Raw genomic sequence first — 17,008 nt, forward strand, 5'->3', positions numbered from 1 at the left:
ATTGGCTGCGTTGGGTCTTTGTTGCTGCATGCGGGCTTTCTCCAGTTGCAGCAAGCTGGACTACACTTCATTGTGGGACACGGGCTTCTCACTGCTGTGGCTTCTCTTGTTGTGGAGCACGGGCTCTAGGCATGCAGGCTTCAGTAGTTGTGGCTCAGGAGTTGTGGGCTCAGGAGTTGTGGGCTCAGGAGTTGTGGCACGTGAGACCAAGGATCTTGAATGCCATCCTCAGGATGATGCCATTCTGCTTCCCACATCTGTGTTTGGGCTTCACCAGGCCCTACCAGCATATATACAAGTTGGTAAAGATCTGGCAACCCGGGGTCATAGGATTCTAAACACTTCAACAAAACTTCTGGGGAGTAGAAAATTCTTTAACTATGATTTTTAGTTCAGTCTTTGACCAAGGAATGAAAGCTGTCTGAGGAGGATCACCTGCAAACTCAGGCCTTTTTATTTTAAAAAGGTAATTGTTTAATATCTCCAAAGTGGAAAGGCAGTCCAGACAAGTAATGAGTAACACACGAGCGCTCACATAAAGATAGAGGGGAGGTAAGAATAAAGGGAAGCAGAGTCCCGTTGGTCCCATCATCTTTATTGACCAGGCGATTCTAGGTTGAGTGGGTAAAAGTTACATTCTGGTGGTGTTGAAACTACACGTAGGTTAATTATTAAATCTTGTTTTGCTGATCTGGAGGTTAGCACAGCTGACCTGTTTGGGACCTGTTGTCTTCTTTTTATCAGGGGTGATGAAATATTTGTAGAAATAGATAGTGGTGACAGTTGCACAATATTGTGAATATACCTAGTGTTGCTGAATTCTATATACACTTTAAAAGGGTTAAAATGGTAAAATTTATGTTATGTATATTTTAATATTATTTATTATTAAATTACATTAAATAGACAATAATTTATTATTAAATAATAATAATTCTATCATATAATAATAATTTGTTATTCGTTAATAATATCCATAATTGTTTAATAATAATTAGTTCATTATTAAGCAATAAACACTAAGAACAAGTGAAAAAAAATAGAATTTGCAAAGGAGGAATGAGAAGCAAGGTCATGTGAAGCCATTGTAAGTGCTTTGGTGTTTACACTCCCAACCAGATAATCCGTAGGTCAGGTTCTTCAGACAACCTGTATATTAACAACCTCCCCCATCCCCACCTGCGTGACTGACCGTTATCAGTTCTGGCCCCACCAGCAGCCAGGTTGAGTTCAGTGACCCAAACAGCAGTCATCGGTGGGCACCCTTTGCCCAGCTCTGTGGGCTGAGGGTAGGCTGGATGTACAGCTGCTCTGCAGGGATTCGCGACCGACATTAAGCCCCGAGGGTGGCCCAATTAGATACTAAGGGGCGGTGCTAGGGCCGATGGGCGTGGCTAAAGTGAGAGGAGGGGCGGGATTCTTGACTTGCGGTGTGGGCGGGGCTAACGCGGAGTAGGCAGGCCAGGCTTGAAATAACTGCTCCCCGAAGACAGCCTTCTCGGCCCTAGGTTGAATGACTTGTTGGCTGGGATTGTGATGGAGTCGGAGTGGGATGCGCTGAGAGTGCTGGGAGCGATCACCGCCATGTGCCTGCTGCTATGGGTGACTTGGGGGGTGGGCTACACAGTCTATGTTTACCTGCTGCCTCAGGTACGCCGGGGTAACTCTTGGCTCCGGGCGCACGGAGCCTGGGCAGGTGAGGAAGGGGCTCTCCGAGCTAGGCAGGTAGGGGTGGGGGCAGCAGGAACGAGGACAGATGACAGGTGAGGGTCTCTAATCAGGGCAGAGGCCAGGGACTCCTGGAAGCCAGACAGGTGAAGGCTGGAGCGACCAGGGCAAGGGAGGCATGGGATGCATGAAGTCCTCGAACTTGTACTGGTGAAGGGAGCAGGTGTCAGCGACCTTAGCAGATGAAGGATGAGGGCAAAAACCAGGAGGTGTTGGGTTTCAGTGGGGGGGGGGGCTCCAGAAAAGGCACAAAAAGGGACAAGAATGACAGTGGAGGGGATGACAAGGGGTTGGATCTGAGGGAGTGTGGTCTCCCCTCCTGTCCTCTGCTCCTTCTCTCTTTTCCAGTGGTGACAGGAGCCACCAGTGGCATCGGCAAGGCTTATTCACATGAGGTGAGCCAGGGCTTGGAGTGGGTGGTGGGAGAGCTTCTCCTGTCTGTTGGCCTACTGTCAGCTAACCCTATTAAACTGAGAATTGTGTGCTTTATCTGGTTCCCTCAGACGGCCTCTCCTCCAGGAAGCCTTCGCTCTGCTCCCCAGGGTAGGGGCAGGTGTTTACACTGGGCTTCTACAGACCCTTGATGTTCTCCCATCATTGCCCTGATTTATGCATTCAAAACATATTTATATACCACCTCCATGTGCCAGGTATTTTCTAGGTGCTGGGGTACAGCAGTGAACAAAATAGATTTTTTAAAAAAATCAAAAGAACTTGCCATCACTAAGCTTATGTTGTAGTGAAGAGAGACAGGTGTAAATAAGATAAACAAATGAAATTTATAGTGTATCAAATGGTTATGAGTTAAGAAGAAAAATAAATCAGGAAAGGAGAACAGGGAGCCCTGGGCAGGTGCAGGTTCCAATTTTTATACAGGGTAATCAGAAGTGTCATTGAGAGCACAGCATTGAGCAAAGACCAGAAAGAGGTGAGGGAGGGAATCTTGTGAAAAATTGGGAGAAAGGATTTCCAGGAAGAAGTAACAGCCAGTGCAAAGGCCCTGAGGTAGGAAGCACTGCTTATTGGAGAAGCAGGAAAGGGGCCACTGTGATTGTATCAGAGTGAAAGGGAGAGGGGAGCCGTAGGAGGTGCAATTTCAGGGCAGATCATGGGGAATCTGGTAGGTTATTGTAGAGACTTTAACATTTACTGAGTGAGATGGGTTCTGAAGAGGGATACAATAATATAGGGGGTGAGGATGGAAGCAGGGAGATCAGCTAAAAGGCTCTGGCAAAATTCAACCAAGAGATCTTGATGACTTAGATGAGGGTGACAGCATAGAGGCATAAGAAGTACTTGGATTTTGGACTGATCTTGAAGGTAGTGCTGACAGGATTTATTAAAAAGATTGGATGTGGCGTATGCCTCCAAACTTCTGACCCCATAACCTGAAACCTTGCTAAATTCACTTCTCAGTTCTTACAGCCTTTTTGTGGATTTCTCATGATTTTCTATGCAGACAGTCATGTCATCTGTGTAAGAGACAATTTTATTTCTGACTTTCCAATCTGTACACCTTTTATTTCTTTTTCTTGCCTTATTTTACTGCCCGGGGAGTTAAATATGATGTTCAGAGGAATGGTAAGAGTGGACATCCTGCCTTGTTCCTGATCTTAGAGGGAAAGCATTCAGTTTTCAACCATTAAGTATAATGATAGCTGTAGATTTTTAAGATGTATGTATGTGTGTATGTATTTATGTGACCTTTAAAAGCTTAAGGAAGTTCCTTTCTATACGTAGGTTGCTGAGAGTTTTTATCATGGATGGAGGTTGACTTTTGTCAAGTCATTTTTCTGTGTCTATTGAAGTGATCATATGGTTTTTCTTCTTTAGTCTGTTTACATGGTAAATTACAGCAATTGATTTTTCAAATGTTGAACTAACCCTGCATTCCTGCAATAAGTCCCACTTGGTGATTATCTGTTATCCTTTTTCTATATTGCTGGGCTTGATTTACTAATCTTTTGTTGAGAATTTTTGTGTCTAGGTTTATGAGGGATTTTAGTTTGTAGTTTCCTTTTCTTGTAATATCTTTGTTTGGTTTTGGGTATTAGCGTCATGCTAGGCTCATGAAATAAATTACTATAAGATTTTTGATGAGAATACCTCAAAGAATGGAGCTGCCATTACTGAGATGGAGTTGAACAGAGGGGAGGACCAGGTTTGGGGGATACGAGAAAGAGTCTAGTTTTGCACATTCTAAGTTTGAGATACCAGTTAGGTATCCAAGTTGAGAAGTTCCAGAAGTTGGAAATGCCATTCTGGACTTCAGAGGGGAGGACTGGGTGGAGATATAAATTGAAGCATCATCGACATAACGATGCCATTTAAAGTCATGAGACTAGATGAGATTCCCATGGTAGTGGGTGTCAATGGAGAAAAGGGGGGCACAGTCTGAATCACCCCAAAGTTCTCCCTGGATCACCCAAAGTTAAAAGGTACAGAAGATGAGGAGGCACAAGAACTGAGAGAGAGTAGGGGGAAAACCAGGGTTGGAAGAGAGGTCTTGGAAGCCAGGGAAAGAATGTTTCGAGGAGGAGGGGGTGGTGAACATGTCAGAAGGTGCTGAGGACACCGCACTGGGTTTAGCAATGTGGCAGTTATTGGTGACCAGAGCGGTTTGGGTGGCATGGAGGGAGAGGGACCCCAATTTGAGAGGGTACAAGAGCCAGTATGTGACAAGAGCCAGGGTAAACAATCCTCTCTTAGAATGCCTTGTAACATGGGATAGTGTGATAAGAAATGGGGCAATACCCGAGATCTTCTCCCATCTTGGGAGAGATTCTGGCAGGATTGCATGCTGATGGGAATCATCCACAAGAGGGAGAGGTTGTGATGCAGGGGGAAGATGGGACAAGGTTTGAGTGATGTCTGCAAGTGTGCAAGAAGGGAGGGGAGGCTAGTGCATGAGTAGAAAGGCAACCCTGGCGGAAAGGGAGAGCATTTGTGTCTGGATCCAAGTCAGCCGGTATTGATGGCCCCTCTGAATCGTTGCCGTCTGGGAACTGGTCTGTCCCAGCACTGCACTGTGAGCCCCAAGAGGGCAGGGCTGTGGCTGTGCTGGTCAGCACCACCTAGCACAGGGCCAGGCACAAGCAGATTCCGGGCAAATGTTTGTTAAATGAATAAATGCCCTTCACAGCATCAACCTCTCAGATGCTGGAGCTGTTGAGATGTTTGCTCCCAGCCTCCCTCCAAAGCTGATGGACACCCAGTCCCATACAACACGTCACCCTCAGACAGACCAGTTGAGAGGGTCAGACATGTGCCAAAATCCTGCTCAGCCCCCATGCCACAAATATTGGCTGACTCTGTTTCAAGGGGAAAGGCATTCAAGGCAGAAGGTGCAGCCTGTGCAAAGGCCCAGAGGCAGGAAAATTCAGGGGGTGCTCTTGGGACTAGATGAACTGTCTGCTGTGCCTGGATTCCCATAGAGAGCCACCGGCAGGAGGGACAGCTGAAGACTCAGGTCCGAGCCAGGCCACTCGGGGCCACTGAGAATAAAAGCCAGAGTCTTCACTGGGGCATTCGAGGCTCCATGATCTGGTTCCCTGTCCACCTCGCTGGGCTCCTGTCCAACTGGCCACTTCATTCAGTGCACACCAGACTGTATGCCATCCTCGAAGCTTCCAGCCTTTGTGCAAGGGCCTTTGCACTTGCAGTTCCGTCTGCCTGGAATACTCTTTCCCCAGAATGCATGCTCCAGGAGGGCAGACTTTTGTATTTCTCTTTTGTTCACCTCTGCATCCACAGTGCCTATAACACCCTGTAGCACCCTGTCAGCACACAGTAAACATTTGTGGCTTTCGTGAATAAATAAATGAATGCATTCCCTTGAAGCTCGCCCGGAGAGGTCTGAACATCGTCCTCATCAGTCGAGACCTGAGCAAGTTGCAGCAGGAGGCAAAGGAGATAGGTGAGGAGCGAAAGAGAGGAGCCGTGAAAATTCCGGGTCAGGGGCTGGGGCTAGACGAGGCGCGACCAGGGGCGTGGTCGGGGCGTGGTTTGGGCTTGGTCGGGGCATGGTCCAGGCAGGTGCTGGGAGCTGGCTCCCTCTGCCTCTGGGGCGGTCGAAGGAGGGGGTAGGGGCTGGGACTGAACTGGGACCGGGGTGAGTCGGGGGCATAGATAGGATTGGGTTCCAGCTAAGGGCCTGGCTCCTACTGCCCTTCCCAGAGAGGCTTCATGGCAAAAGCACACGAGTCATCCAAGTGGATTTCACCGGGGGCTTGGAGATCTACGAGGCCATTGAGGCAGGACTGAAGGACCTGGAGATCGGAGTACTGGGTATGTCCCCGTGCCTGCGGGGAGAAGCGCTGCCCTCAACTGCCCCGATGCTCACCCTGACCCGGATCTCCCTGTGGTCGCCCTCCCTTTGCTCCCACCCCGTCTCCCTGGGACTGTTGGAGTGACACAATTTGTCTTCTTCATTCAGTAAACAATGTGGGCATGCGGTATGCACGTGGTTTGGGGAAACTGCTCGACTGTGAGGACATCGCCAAAGTGAGTAAAACCGGGTACTAGTCCGCGGGTGCCTCTACCTCACGCTGCTCCCTCTGTTGGAAAACCCTGCACAGTACACTAGCTTTGTTAATTATTTTGAGAGCTGCAAATCTATGATGTCTGGGACATGAAGGAGGTCTCTCCTTCCATGGGGCGCCCTTCTGCGGTGGCCAAGCAGGACAATTGTTCGAGTTGAGCCTGATTCTGCCCTTTTTCTATCCCCTGGTGCTAACTTGAAGGGGAAATGAGCCACGTGGGAAAGTCAGTGCCTCAGTTTCATATCTATAAAATGAAAATCAATGTTTTTGCTGGCCTCATAGGATTGATATGACAATGGAATAAAATAATGCACATAAACCTAAGTTGTGTGCTCCATAAATGTGGGCTATTATTATTAGACATAGACAAAACAGCAAATCAGGCTGGCTTTTAAATTTTAAGTATTATTATTTGGGCTTCCCTGGTGGCAGAGTTGAGAATCAGCCTGCCAATGCAGGGGACACGGGTTCCATCCCTGGTCCTGGAAGATCCCACGTGCCCCGGAGCAACTAAGCCTGTGTGCCACAGCTACTGAGCCTGCGTTCTAGAGCCCGCGAGCCACAATTACCGACCCCACGTGTAACAACTACTGAAGCCTGAGGACCTAGAGCCTGTGCTCGGCAATAAGAGAAGCCACCGCAATGAGGAGCCCATGTACTTCAATGAAGAGTAGCCTCCACTAGCCGCAACTAGAGAAAGCCCGAGCGCAACAACGAAGACCCAAGGCAGCCAATAAATAAATAAATTTATTAAAAAAAAAAAAAGACTAAGTCTGCAAATGCGAGCGATTAGGAGAAGGCATCAGACAACCAAAGTAGTGAGGAATTGTCGCACCAAGATTTGAGGGAGGAGAGAATCCTAGAGAGGTGACTCTGACATTTGAAGCAACACTTCCCTTCACAGTGGATGAGCGTTTAAGAGGCAAAGCAGAGCTTTCGACATAGTGTTGGAGCTGCAACAATAACGTAGTGCAAAGCTTTGGAAAATATCTCAGGCGTTAGGTTGGCATCCTGAAAACTGTAATCCGGGAGTTAGGGTAAAGTAGGTTTCATAGGAACGGGAGCCAGGTTTCAAAGGATCTCGATTCCCCGTAGGGATTAAGTTGATCTGATATTTTAGCGCCCCCGGGTTGAGCTGCCTGGGAGAAACAAAACCAAACCAAACCATTTTTAGAGAAAAACGAAGTAGTCCAGAGACTCGAATTAGCAGTACAATGTTTTTAAAAAAGATTAAATATCCAGCACTCAACAAAATATAACCCAGGGGTATTAGAAGAAAAATCGTGATTCAAAGCAAGGAAAATAATAGATAATGTAAAGAAGTCCACATGTAATCAAGATAATGGAAATAGCATCGATTTTTTTTTTTAAAGAATTGTACATATGTAACATAAAACTTGCCATTTTAAACATTTTAAAAGTGTGCAACTCAGTGGCATTAAATCCATTCGCAGTGTTGTGGAGCAGTCACCACTGTCTGTTTCCAGAACTTTTTCATCATCCCAAACAGAAATTCTGGTCCAGTTAAGCAGTATCTCCACACTCCTCCCTATTCCCCACCCCTGGTAGCATCTATTTCTACTCTCCGTCTCTGTGAACTTGCTAGTTCTGTCTTTCTCTTTTTTTGGTGGGATCTTCCTGGAGCTGGGATCGAACCCGTGACCTCTGCATTGGCAGGCGGATTCTTAACCACTGCGCCACCTAGGAAGCCCTAAACTTGCTAATTCTAGATACCTCATACAAGTGAAATCATAGAATAGTTTTCCTTTTGTGTCTGGTTTATTTCACTTAGCATAACGTTTTCTTTTTTTCTTTTTCTTATTTCTTTAAGCTCTTTATTGGAATATAATTGCTTTACACTCTTTTTTAATTAATTAAGTAATTTAATTGGCTGTGTTGGGTCTTTTTTTTATTTTTTGCTGTGCACGGGCTTTCTTTGGTGGCGGTGAGTGGGGGCTCCTCCACATTGTGGTGTGCGGGCTCCTCTTGTTGCGTAGCATGGGCCCTAGGCGCGTGGGCTTCAGTAGTTGCAGCACATGGGCTCAATAGTTGTGACTCACGGGCTCTAAAGCACAGGCTCAATAGTTGCGGTGCACGGGCTTAGATACTCCGCAGCGTGTGGGATCTTCCTGGAGCAGGGATCGAACCCGTGACCCCTGCATTGGCAGCTGGATTCTTAACCACTGCGCCACCTAGGAAGCCCCTCCCTTTACACTCTTGTACCAGCTTTTGAGGTACACCAAAGTGAATCAGCTGTATTTATACATATATCCCCATGTCCTCTCCCTCCCGCGACTCCCTCTCACCCTCCCTGTTCTGGCCCTCTAAGGCATCACCCATCATCAAGTTGATCTCCTTTTGTTATAGCATAATGTCTTCAATTTCATCCATGTTGTTAGCATGTATCAGAACTTCATTCTTTTTATTTTCTTTATTTTTAAGTTATTGCATATTTACACAACTTAAATTTTATCATTTTAAGTGTAGTGAAGTATACAGTTCAGTGGCATTATATACATTCAGATTGTTGTGAAACAATCACCGCCATCTATCTCCAGAATTTTTCCAACTCTGTACCTATTAAACAGTAACCCTCCCCTCATTCCTCTGTATCCACAGGTCCTGGAAACCACCATTCTACTTTCTGTCTCTATGAATTTGACTATTCTAGGTGCCTACAAGTGGACTCATACAGTATCTGTCCTTTTGTGCCTGATTTATTTCATTTAGCATAATATTTTCAGGGTTCATCCATGTTGTTGCAAGTGTCCTAATTTTCTTCCTTTTTAAGGCTGAATAATATTTCCATCGTATGTATATACCACATTTTGTTTATCTCTTCATCCGTTGATAGACACTTGGGTTGTTTCCATCTTTTGGCTATTGTGAATAATGCCGTTGTGAACTGTTGGTGTACAAATATCTGTTTGAGTACCTGCTTTTAATTGTTTTGGGCATGTACCTGGAAGTGGAAATAATGATGCAAGATCAGTCTGGCTAATCTCAGGGTCCCTTGAGATTCCATATGAATTTCTGGCTGGGTTTTTCTATTTCTGCAACAAAGCTCTTAGGATTGTGATAGCGAGTGCATTGAATCTGTAGATCACTTTGGGTAGCACTGACATCTTAGCAGTATTAAGTCTTCCGCTCCATGTATATGGGATGTCTTTCAATTATCTATCTCTTCTCTAATATCTTTCAGTAATGTTTTGTTGTTTTCAGTATATGCCTTTCTTCCTTGGTTCATTCCTAAGTATATTTATTCTTTTACTCTTTTTGCTGCTAGTGCAAATGGAATTGTTTTCATCACTTCATTTTTTGGTTGTTCATTGTTCGTGTATAGAAATGCAACTGAGTTTTTGGTGTTGGTTTTGTATCCTACTACTTTGTGAATTTGTTTTTTAGTTCTCGCTTTTTTGTGGAATCTTTAAATTTTTCTACATGTAAGATCATATCATCTGCAAACAGATAATAATTTTACTTCTTCCTTTTCAATTTGAATGCCTTTGACTTCTTTTCTTGCTTAGTTGCTCTGGCTAGAACTTCCAATACTGTGTTGAATAGAAATGGCAAAAGCAGGAAATGCTTTCCGTATTTCACCACTGAGTGTGGTGTTAGCTGTGGGCTTTTTGTAGTATTATACGTATTATTTTACGTGGATTATTCATATCTTTATTATGTTGAGATAGTTTCCTTCTATTCCTAGTTTATTGAATGTTTTAATCATGAAAGGTGTTGAATTTTGTCAAATACTTTTCTGCATCAATTGAGTTGATCATGTAATTTTTTTTCTTTATTCTGTTGATGAGTTGTGTTACATTAGTCAGTTTTTGTATATCAAACCATCCCTGCATTCCAGGAACAAATCCCACTTGGTCATAGTGTATAATCCTTTTAATATGCTGTTTAATTCAGTCTGCTAGCATTTTGTTGAGAATTTTTGTGTCAGTGTTCATGAGGGATATTGGTCTGTAGATTTCTCTTTTTGTAATGTCTTTGTCTGAATTTGGTATGAGGGCAAGGCTGGCCTCATAGAATAAGTTAAGAAGTGTTCTCTCCTCTTCAGTGTTTTGGAAGAGTTTGAGAAGAATTGGCAATTGTTCTTCTTTAAATGTTTGGTAGAATTCATTAGCAAAGTCGTCTATCTGGGGACTTTCTTTCTTGGGAAATTTTTTATTATTGGTCCAATCTCCTTACTAGTTATTCAGATTTTCTATTTCTTCCTGATTCAGTCATAGTAGTCTTGTGTTTGTAGGAATTTATCCATTTCATCTAGGTTATCCAATATATAGGTACAATTGTTCATAGCGCTCTCTTATAATCCTTTTTATTTCTGTAGAATTAGCAGTAACGTCCCACTTTCATTTCTGATTTTAGTAGTTTCATTATTTTTTTTTCTTAGCCAATCTAGATAAATGTCAGTTTTGGTATGTTGTGTTTTAATTTCCATTTTCATTTGTCTCTAAGTATTTTTTAATTTACTTTGTAATTTCTTCTTTGACCCATTGGTGTTTAAGAGTTGTAGAAGTTCTTTATATATTGTGGTTGTTAATCCCTTATCAAATGAATGATTTGCAAATTTTCTGCCATTTTGTGAATTGTCTTTTCACTCTGTTAATAGCGTCCTTTAATGTATGAAAGGTTTTAATTTTGATGAAGCACAGTTTACTATTTTTCTTTTGCTGCTTGTGCTTTTGGTTTCATCCAAGAAATCATTGCTGAACCCAATGTCATAAAGCTTTTCCTGTTTTCTTTCAAGAGTTTAATAACTTCAGCTCTTCAGTTTAGGACTTTGATCCATTTTGAGGTTTTTGTATATGGTGTTTTGCTTCACATATTTTGGGGCTCTGTTGTTAGGTCTGTATATCTTTACAATTGTTATATCTTCTTGCTGGGTTGGAGTTTTTAAAAATAAACCTCATTCTTATTAGGGAACTGCAAATTAAAACCAGAGTGAGCTACAACTACACAGCCACTAAAATGGTTAACACAAAAAATATTGTCAGTGCCAAGTGTTGTTGGGGATGTAGAACAACTGGAATTCTTTCTTTTTTCAGAATTTTTTTGGAATTTTATTTTTTAATTTAATTTTTATTTTAGATTGGGATATAGTTGATTTATAATATTGTGTTAGTTTCAGGTGTACAGCAAAGTGGTTTGATTATACACATACATATATCTATTCTTTTTCAGATTATTTTCCCATTTAGGTTATTATAGAATATTTAGTAGAGTTCCCTGTGCTATACAGTAGGGCCTTGTTGTTTATCTATTTTATATGTAGTAGTGTGTATATGTTAGTCCCAACTTCCTAATTTATCCCTCCCCCCTTCCTTGCCCTTTTGGTAACCATAAGCTTGTTTCTGAAGTCTGTGAGTTTGTTTCTGTTTCGTAAATAAGTTCATTTGTATCATCTTTTTAGATTCTACATATCAGTGATATCATATGATATTTACCTTTCTCTGGCTTACTTCACTTAGCATGATAATCTCTAGGTCCACTCACATTGCTGGAAATGGCATTATTTCATTCTTTTTTATGGCTGTGTAGTATTCCATTGTATATATGCACCACATTTTCTTTATGCATTCCTCTGTCAATGGACATTTAGGTTGTTTCCATGTCTTGGCTATTGTGAATAGTGCTGCTATGAACATTGGGGTGGACATATCTTTTTGAATTATGGTTTTCTCTAGACATATGCCCAGGAGTGGGATTGCTGGATCATGTGGTAGTTCTATTTTTAGTTTTTTAAGGAACCTCCATACTGTTCTCCATAGTGGTTGCACCAGGAACAACTGGAATTCTTAAGCTTTGCTAGTGGGTGTATAACTTTGGACAATTTGGGGAAACTGTTTGGCAGCACCTCCTAAGATTGGACACATGCATACTCTACGATCCCTCCACCTCAATCCCAGTTGTACATGAGTGCATGTGTGTTCCAAAAGACACATACAGGACCATTCCTGGATAAACTATTTGTGATCGCTCCAAACTGAGCACAGCCTAAATGTCAATCAGTAGTTGATTAGATAAACAAAGTGTGCTGCCTTCATGTGATGGAAAATTACAGCAGTGAACATGAATGAACTTCTGCTACACGTAACATGGATGAATCTTATAAACATGATGTTTATAGACAAAACCAGAGATAAAAGAATACATACGCAATGATTCTACTTAAATGAAGTTCGGAACTGAACAACACTATTCTAGAGCATGTGAGAGGTCAAGACTGGTTAACTGGGGAAGAGACCAGCATAATGACTGCAGGAGATGAAGAATCTGGGAAACTGTCAATACTTTATTTCCTTATGAGGGTAGAGGCTAAAGATTAGTGTTCATTTTTTAAATTAATTAGTTAATTTTATTGGCTGCATTGGGTCTTCGTTGCTGCCCATGGGCTTTCACTAGTTGTGGAGAGCATTGCAGTCAGTGCGTGGGCTTCTCATTGTGGTGGCTTGTCTTGTTGCGGAGCACGGGTTCTAGGTGCGCGGGCTTCAGTAGTTGTGGTGCACAGGCTTAGCTGCTCCGCGGCATGTGGGATCTTCCCGAACCGGGGATCGAACCGGTGTCCCCTGCCTTGGCAGGTGGATTCTTAACCACTGTGCCACCAGGGAAGTCCCGTGTTCATTTTTTACAGTAAAGATTTATGCCGTTTGGTATGTGTATGGTATACATTTATAAAAAGTTCACTAAAAAAAAAAAAAAAAAAAGTTCACTGATCAAAAAATCCAAAGAGAGAAGTTTATGAAATGAAGGTGAAAATCTCCCTTCTCCCTCCAATCCTATTCCCCAAAAGTGACCCCCAATTTAAAAGGTGGCAGGTTTTTTTTCTCTGTGCATAGAAAAGGATGTATATGTATTTTTTTATCCAGATGGCTGCAGCCTATTGTTCTGTACTTTACCTTTCACAAGTAGGCATGTATCTTGGGGATCATTCTAATCACAATAATTAGCCGACCCATTCTTATCACTTGTTGCTCAGTGATCCATCCATTGGCTACCCTGTGCTTATTTAGCCATCCCAGTATTGATGGGCATTCAGGATGTTTCCTACTATATGTGACTACAAGCTATGTTGCAATGAATATCTTTGGACATATGCATGTCCCACATGTGTGAATATCTTAGAAAGGAATACATTTCCAGAAGTGGAGTTGACAGGTCAAAGTTTATGTGCATTTTAAATTCTGGTAGATGCTATGTTTCAAAAACGTGTCCCACATTAAAAGAAAAGTAGAAAATATGGGCATTGTGGCAGGGCTGGTGAAGGGAAGGACTGATTGGTTCCATTTTCTTCCCCCAGGAACTCTTCAATATTATAAACTGCAACATGATGTCTGTGGCCCAGGTGAGTCGGGGCCAGGAGGGACTGGGTCCAAGGTCAGCGTAGCTCTGGCCACTCTGGGTGGTCCCCAGCATCCCCCAGTACTGGGCCTGGCATGCAGGAAGTGCTAGGGGAATATTCCCTGAAGGAAGGTAGGGGGATAGGAGTGAACTTGGGGAGGCGGCAGGAGTCTGGGCTGGTGAAAGCAGTGGAAAGGGAAACACTGGCTCCTCTCCATTCCTCCTGCAGATGACGAGAATCGTCCTGCCCCAAATGGTTACCAGGTAAGAGGCAGTCCCTTTGTCTTTCACGCTGGATCTTCCCCCATCCAACCTCTGGACTTTTTCCATTCCCCAGCTGCCCATCCATTTCCAACTCTTCCCTGTCCCTCCCTCCGATCTTTCTCAGATTAGGACAGCAACTAAGGGGTGGAGGTGGGGAAATCACTTGGACCCTCCTTCCCCACTGGCAGTGACTGCCTTCCAACTAATGCTTCCTTCTCCAGAGGCAAAGGCATCATCATCAACATATCTTCGATGGCTGACAAGCGCCCCTATCCATTTGCGGCAATGTACGCAGCCACCAAGGTACCCAGACCCACAGACCGGGCGAGGGCTGGCCGCCATGCTGGAATTCCTGCAGTAGCCCTTAATTCTGGCACTGAAGGTTATGGTGGAAAAGGCCTGAATGCCTGTGTGTGATGCGCCCCCTGAGTCTGAGGCTAATAATAGTTCAGACAGACATCTGAGGCACAGTCCAGTGGACGAGTCAGATTTTTTGTTCGTTTTTTTAAGAGAAACGGAGGCTAGGGGTCAAGAGAACCCATGAGGTGGGAAAAAGTCAGGGAGTTCAGAGACTGGCCCGGTTGGAATCGAGAGTGAGTGTATGGGAATAGAGAAAGGGCTTACAGCAAGGAAGCTCTCAGGCGTTAAGATGAGGACTTGGGCCGTGAGGGAGGGGCCCCACCGGCCGTAGAGTGTTCTAGGATCAGGGAGGGCGCTGGGGCAAGGGCAGGCTGGAGGAGTCTGCACGGGGAAAGCTCTTGGTCCTGGTACCCTCCCCTCCCTCTCCTTCTCCGCAGGCCTTTGTGCGAAGCTTCTCCACGGCAGTGGGCAGAGAGTACCACTCCGAGGGGGTCATTATGCAGGTGACTGACTCCGCAGGGACGGAGCTAGAAAGGGGCAAGAGTGGCAGCTCAGAAAGGGAGGGCGCTGAGTGGGGAGGAGCTTAGAGACAGCTGACGGTCTTAGAGACAGGCGCAGGGGCGGGATGGGGGATGGGGTGTGGGGGGGGTGGGTCTGAGAGAGGACCGCGACACAGACTCAGAAGAGCTTCAGTGGATGTAAATCAACTACACTTCAATAAAATAGAAAGGAAGGAGGGAGAGACGGAAGGGAGGGAGGGAGAGAGGAAGGGAAGGAGGGAGGGAGGAAAGAGGGAAGGAAGGACCTTAAAAAAAAAAAAAAGAATATGATGAGATACCGTGGAGCCATGCTCAGCAGCTGAAGAGATGGGTTCTCGAAGGGGTGTGGCCTAGAGGGTGTGGTCGGGGCGTGTCTGGGGGCGTGGTCGTGAAGAGGGGTGGGCTCAGGGCTTCTTGGAGACAGCCTGGGAGCTTAGGCTTGGGGAAGGGGAGTTCTTTTTCTTGACCCCCTTCCTTCCTGCAGACAGTGAGCCCCTTTTTGATTGAAACAAATATGACCTATCCCATGAAACGTGGGCTGCTCGTGATGACTCCCGAAGACTTCGCTCGGCAGGCGTTGGACACGCTTGGCCTCACCTCCCAAACCCCTGGGTGCCTCCGCCACGCTGTGCAGGTGCTTTCCCTAGGGCAATCCTAGGCAGAGAGCTGGATGGGACAGTCCCTGGCCCGGGTCCGCTAGTCCTCAGAAAGGGGGAGACGTCCAGAGGAGGGGCGGGTCCCCACCCGGGGCTGGGGAGCCAGGAGAGGATATGAATGGGAGTGTCTTGATCCTTGGTACCTCTTCTTCCCAGGGTTGCCTGCTGAGCATCTTGCTACCCAGTTGGTTTTTTCTCAGTAGCTGGCAATTTATGTTTGTATCTCGGTTGGAGCGATGGAGTAGGGCACAGCTTCTTGGTAAAAGAACTTGACAAAAGGCCTTGAAGAGGAGTGGCCACATGTCCGTCTTTCCCCACTCCCACCCCGCCCCCTTCAGAATCTTAGGCCAGAGCTGTTGTTAGCTAAGACTTCCCACACGTGGAAACAAATGGACAAGCGGACCAATAGAACGGAATTGGATCCCCGAACACTCAAATCTCTGGCAGAAAGATGGAGTTTTTAGTATGCGGCCCTGAGACTAGATAGACATTTGGAGAAACACACACACACACACACACACATTTATGTACATATATATTGATAGATTGTAGCGATGATGGCTGCACAACTTTGTGAAATACTAAAACCCACTAAATTGTACACAGTAAAAGGGTGAATTTTATGGTATGTGAATTAAGTCTCAATAAAAATATAGTTTTAAATAGAGAACTCCTGTGTGTGTGTGTGTATAAAATTGGATCCAATCCTCACAACATGTACCAGCATTAACTCCCAATGAATCAGAAATCCCTAAATCCTTGTGTAAAAATGGAAACACAACAATTAGAAGAATCCATGAATGAATTTCTTTCCATCTTGGGAGCAGGAAAATCTTTCTTATTAACACTGAAAATTAAAAGCAGCCCCAAACAAACAAAACCACTAACAAATATTGAACTGTAGTTAATGATACGCAGGCTTCTTTAGGAAAAATGTACTGATGTCTGCAACTTACTCTGAAATGCATTGAAAAGTTAGACGGATAGAGTGAGTAGAAATATGGTTAGACAAGTATGGTAAAAATGTTAGTAATAGAATCTAAGCGGTAGACACGTGTACACCTCTTTCAACTTTCCTGTATATTTGAAATTTTTCATAATAAAATGCTGGGGGAAATCCAGGAACAATAAAATTAAATTTATAAATAAAACATCTTAAGCAAATTTAGAAATTACGTAAGAAAAGATGATATGCGGGACTTCCCTGGCGGCAAAGTGGTTAAGAATCTGCCTGCCAACGCAGGGAACAAGGGTTGGTTCCCTGGTCCGGGAAGATCCCACATGCTGCGGAGCAACTAAGCTCCCACGCCACAATTACTGAGCCTGTGCGCTAGAGGCCCCAGCCACAACTACTGAGCTCATGAGCCACAAATATTGAGCCCATGTGCCACAACTACTGAAGCCCTAGCACCTAGAGAAAGCCCACCGGCAGCAACAAACACCCAACGCAGCCAGTAAATTAATTAATTAAAAAAAGATGATATGTTTATTCTTATCACATTTCCGGAAAAGACCGGCTCGGAGCCCTGGAGAAGAAACGGACTTTTTTGAGGAGAAACGCGGATGCAGA

General features: G+C 44.4%; 1 protein-coding gene across 3 annotated transcripts; it reads left to right on the top strand.

Moving 5' to 3' along the window:
• Nucleotides 1–1,467: 1,467 nt before the first annotated feature.
• Nucleotides 1,468–16,080, top strand: LOC130839376 (very-long-chain 3-oxoacyl-CoA reductase-B-like). Of its 3 annotated transcripts, none has more exons than XM_057713622.1 (11): nucleotides 1,468–1,696; nucleotides 2,077–2,123; nucleotides 5,569–5,644; nucleotides 5,905–6,015; nucleotides 6,164–6,231; nucleotides 13,579–13,623; nucleotides 13,849–13,883; nucleotides 14,105–14,186; nucleotides 14,681–14,746; nucleotides 15,267–15,416; nucleotides 15,595–16,080. In XM_057713622.1, the coding sequence occupies exons 1-11, from the start codon at nucleotides 1,537–1,539 to the stop codon at nucleotides 15,709–15,711; spliced, it is 957 nt and encodes a 318-aa protein (XP_057569605.1). In that variant the 5' UTR covers nucleotides 1,468–1,536; the 3' UTR covers nucleotides 15,712–16,080. The 3 variants fall into 3 exon arrangements, with proteins under 3 accessions (XP_057569605.1, XP_057569606.1, XP_057569604.1); XM_057713623.1 differs by having other exon boundaries at nucleotides 1,530–1,602; XM_057713621.1 differs by having other exon boundaries at nucleotides 1,605–2,123.
• The last annotated feature ends 928 nt before the right edge of the window (nucleotides 16,081–17,008 follow it).

The sequence above is a fragment of the Hippopotamus amphibius genome, chromosome 16, assembly GCF_030028045.1.
Source record: "Hippopotamus amphibius kiboko isolate mHipAmp2 chromosome 16, mHipAmp2.hap2, whole genome shotgun sequence".
Taxonomy (NCBI): domain Eukaryota; kingdom Metazoa; phylum Chordata; class Mammalia; order Artiodactyla; family Hippopotamidae; genus Hippopotamus; species Hippopotamus amphibius.

Excerpts from the sequence above, each read along its gene's own strand:
- LOC130839376 (XM_057713621.1), top strand. The coding sequence starts at position 1,911 with ATGAAGGATGAGGGCAAAAACCAGGAGGTGTTGGGTTTCAGTGGGGGG. Across the intron at positions 2,124-5,568 it reads GCAAGGCTTATTCACATGAG|CTCGCCCGGAGAGGTCTGAA; the intron begins GTGAGCCAGGGC and ends ATTCCCTTGAAG. Across the intron at positions 6,232-13,578 it reads ACTGTGAGGACATCGCCAAA|GAACTCTTCAATATTATAAA; the intron begins GTGAGTAAAACC and ends TTCTTCCCCCAG.